The sequence below is a fragment of the Wasmannia auropunctata genome, unplaced genomic scaffold (genome assembly GCF_000956235.1).
Source record: "Wasmannia auropunctata unplaced genomic scaffold, wasmannia.A_1.0 LD295690.1, whole genome shotgun sequence".
In the NCBI taxonomy this organism is placed as follows: domain Eukaryota; kingdom Metazoa; phylum Arthropoda; class Insecta; order Hymenoptera; family Formicidae; genus Wasmannia; species Wasmannia auropunctata.
This window is the reverse complement of record NW_012067200.1, coordinates 1-1,336: the sequence shown is the minus strand read 5'-3', so window position 1 is coordinate 1,336 and position 1,336 is coordinate 1. Positions and strand designations below refer to the sequence as shown.

Here is a 1,336-nt window from a genome sequence, read left to right as displayed (position 1 = left end):
ATATATATATATATATATATACATATACTAGAACATATTGGAAATAAAATAAAAATAGAGATAAACTAATGGATTCACAACACGAGACATAATGTTCGATTTACACTTAATAATTGTAAGAATTTACCAGAGTCTTTAATTTGCATGCTTTCCAACGCACATTTATTTGCGCGCAAAGCTGTCTGGAGATAAGAACAAGCCAAAGTCGGTTTACCCATCGCAAGATGCAGACATGCCATATTGTTATAAAACAAAACATCTGAAGATTCTCCACATAATCTGTAAAAAAAATCATATATTAACACGATATTTTCGAGAATCGAGAGATAAAACTTTATCTACTTGAGACATTTTTGTTAATTTTAAACAATACAAAATAAAGTTATTTCTATATAAAGGCCTCAAAATATTCTATTACAAAACCCAAGAAATGCCGCATACAAAGCAATTAAAACCAAATTATTGTAAAGTGATTATAGGAATTGAAATAGATAATAACACTTTCTCAACAAAGATAGAAAGAGAAAGAAAAAATTGTATTATAGATTCTAATTTTTTTCACGGGTGTATACAGAGCAATTAAAAATATGATTGCATTTTTCATTTACATAAATCTCATTTCACATCTCTATCACTGTAACATTTTCTTTGATATAGCACTGTTATGTCATATTATATTCATAATATTTAAAAAATAAATGCGTCCAAGATAGATAGAATTATATCGTTTTAATTTGTATATCCCACATATACGAGTATTTACAAATTTTTTGCTTTGTCTCATGCATTTATATTTAACTTAATTAATGCATTGAACATACTTGAAATCTAAATTTTCTTTCATTTTCGAATTCAAAAATTGTATTGCCTTTTCATAATTTCCTCGTAAGTATTCCAGATTAGCCTTCAAGAAAATCGTCGATGTATTCTGAAAATAATAAAATAGCGCTTAATTGAAATGAAATATCTTTTACATAGCTCCAAAATAAATTTGATGATAGATATCGTATTTAATATCTCCAACGTCTCTTAAATGGAATAGAACATGTGTGCATGTATGTAAAATTATTTACAGATATAAGTTTTAGAATTATATAGCCATATAAGCATAATACGATGTACATTCTAATGGACACACAAGCAGAGATATTTATATTCTATTAGGAATTAAGTGAAATTAAATTTGCAATTTAATTGTATAATATCAAACTTGAAGATAAAAAATCAATATATATATATATGTATATAAACTTGAGATGTGGATAAAATGTATCAATTTATCTAAAAATCAAAATAAAGTTACTGCTAATTTGGATTGTGTGTGTGTGTGTGTGTG

At 25.9% G+C, this 1,336-nt stretch overlaps 1 protein-coding gene across 1 annotated transcript; it reads right to left on the bottom strand.

Moving 5' to 3' along the window:
• Positions 1–104: 104 nt before the first annotated feature.
• LOC105461283 (CCR4-NOT transcription complex subunit 10-like) lies at positions 105–948 on the bottom strand (the record flags this gene model as incomplete). Its single annotated transcript, XM_011707774.1, has 2 exons — positions 822–948; positions 105–279 (listed from the first exon to the last, which is right to left on the bottom strand). Coding segments are annotated over exons 1-2 (198 nt in total), but the record flags the coding sequence as incomplete, so codon positions are not given.
• Positions 949–1,336: the final 388 nt, after the last annotated feature.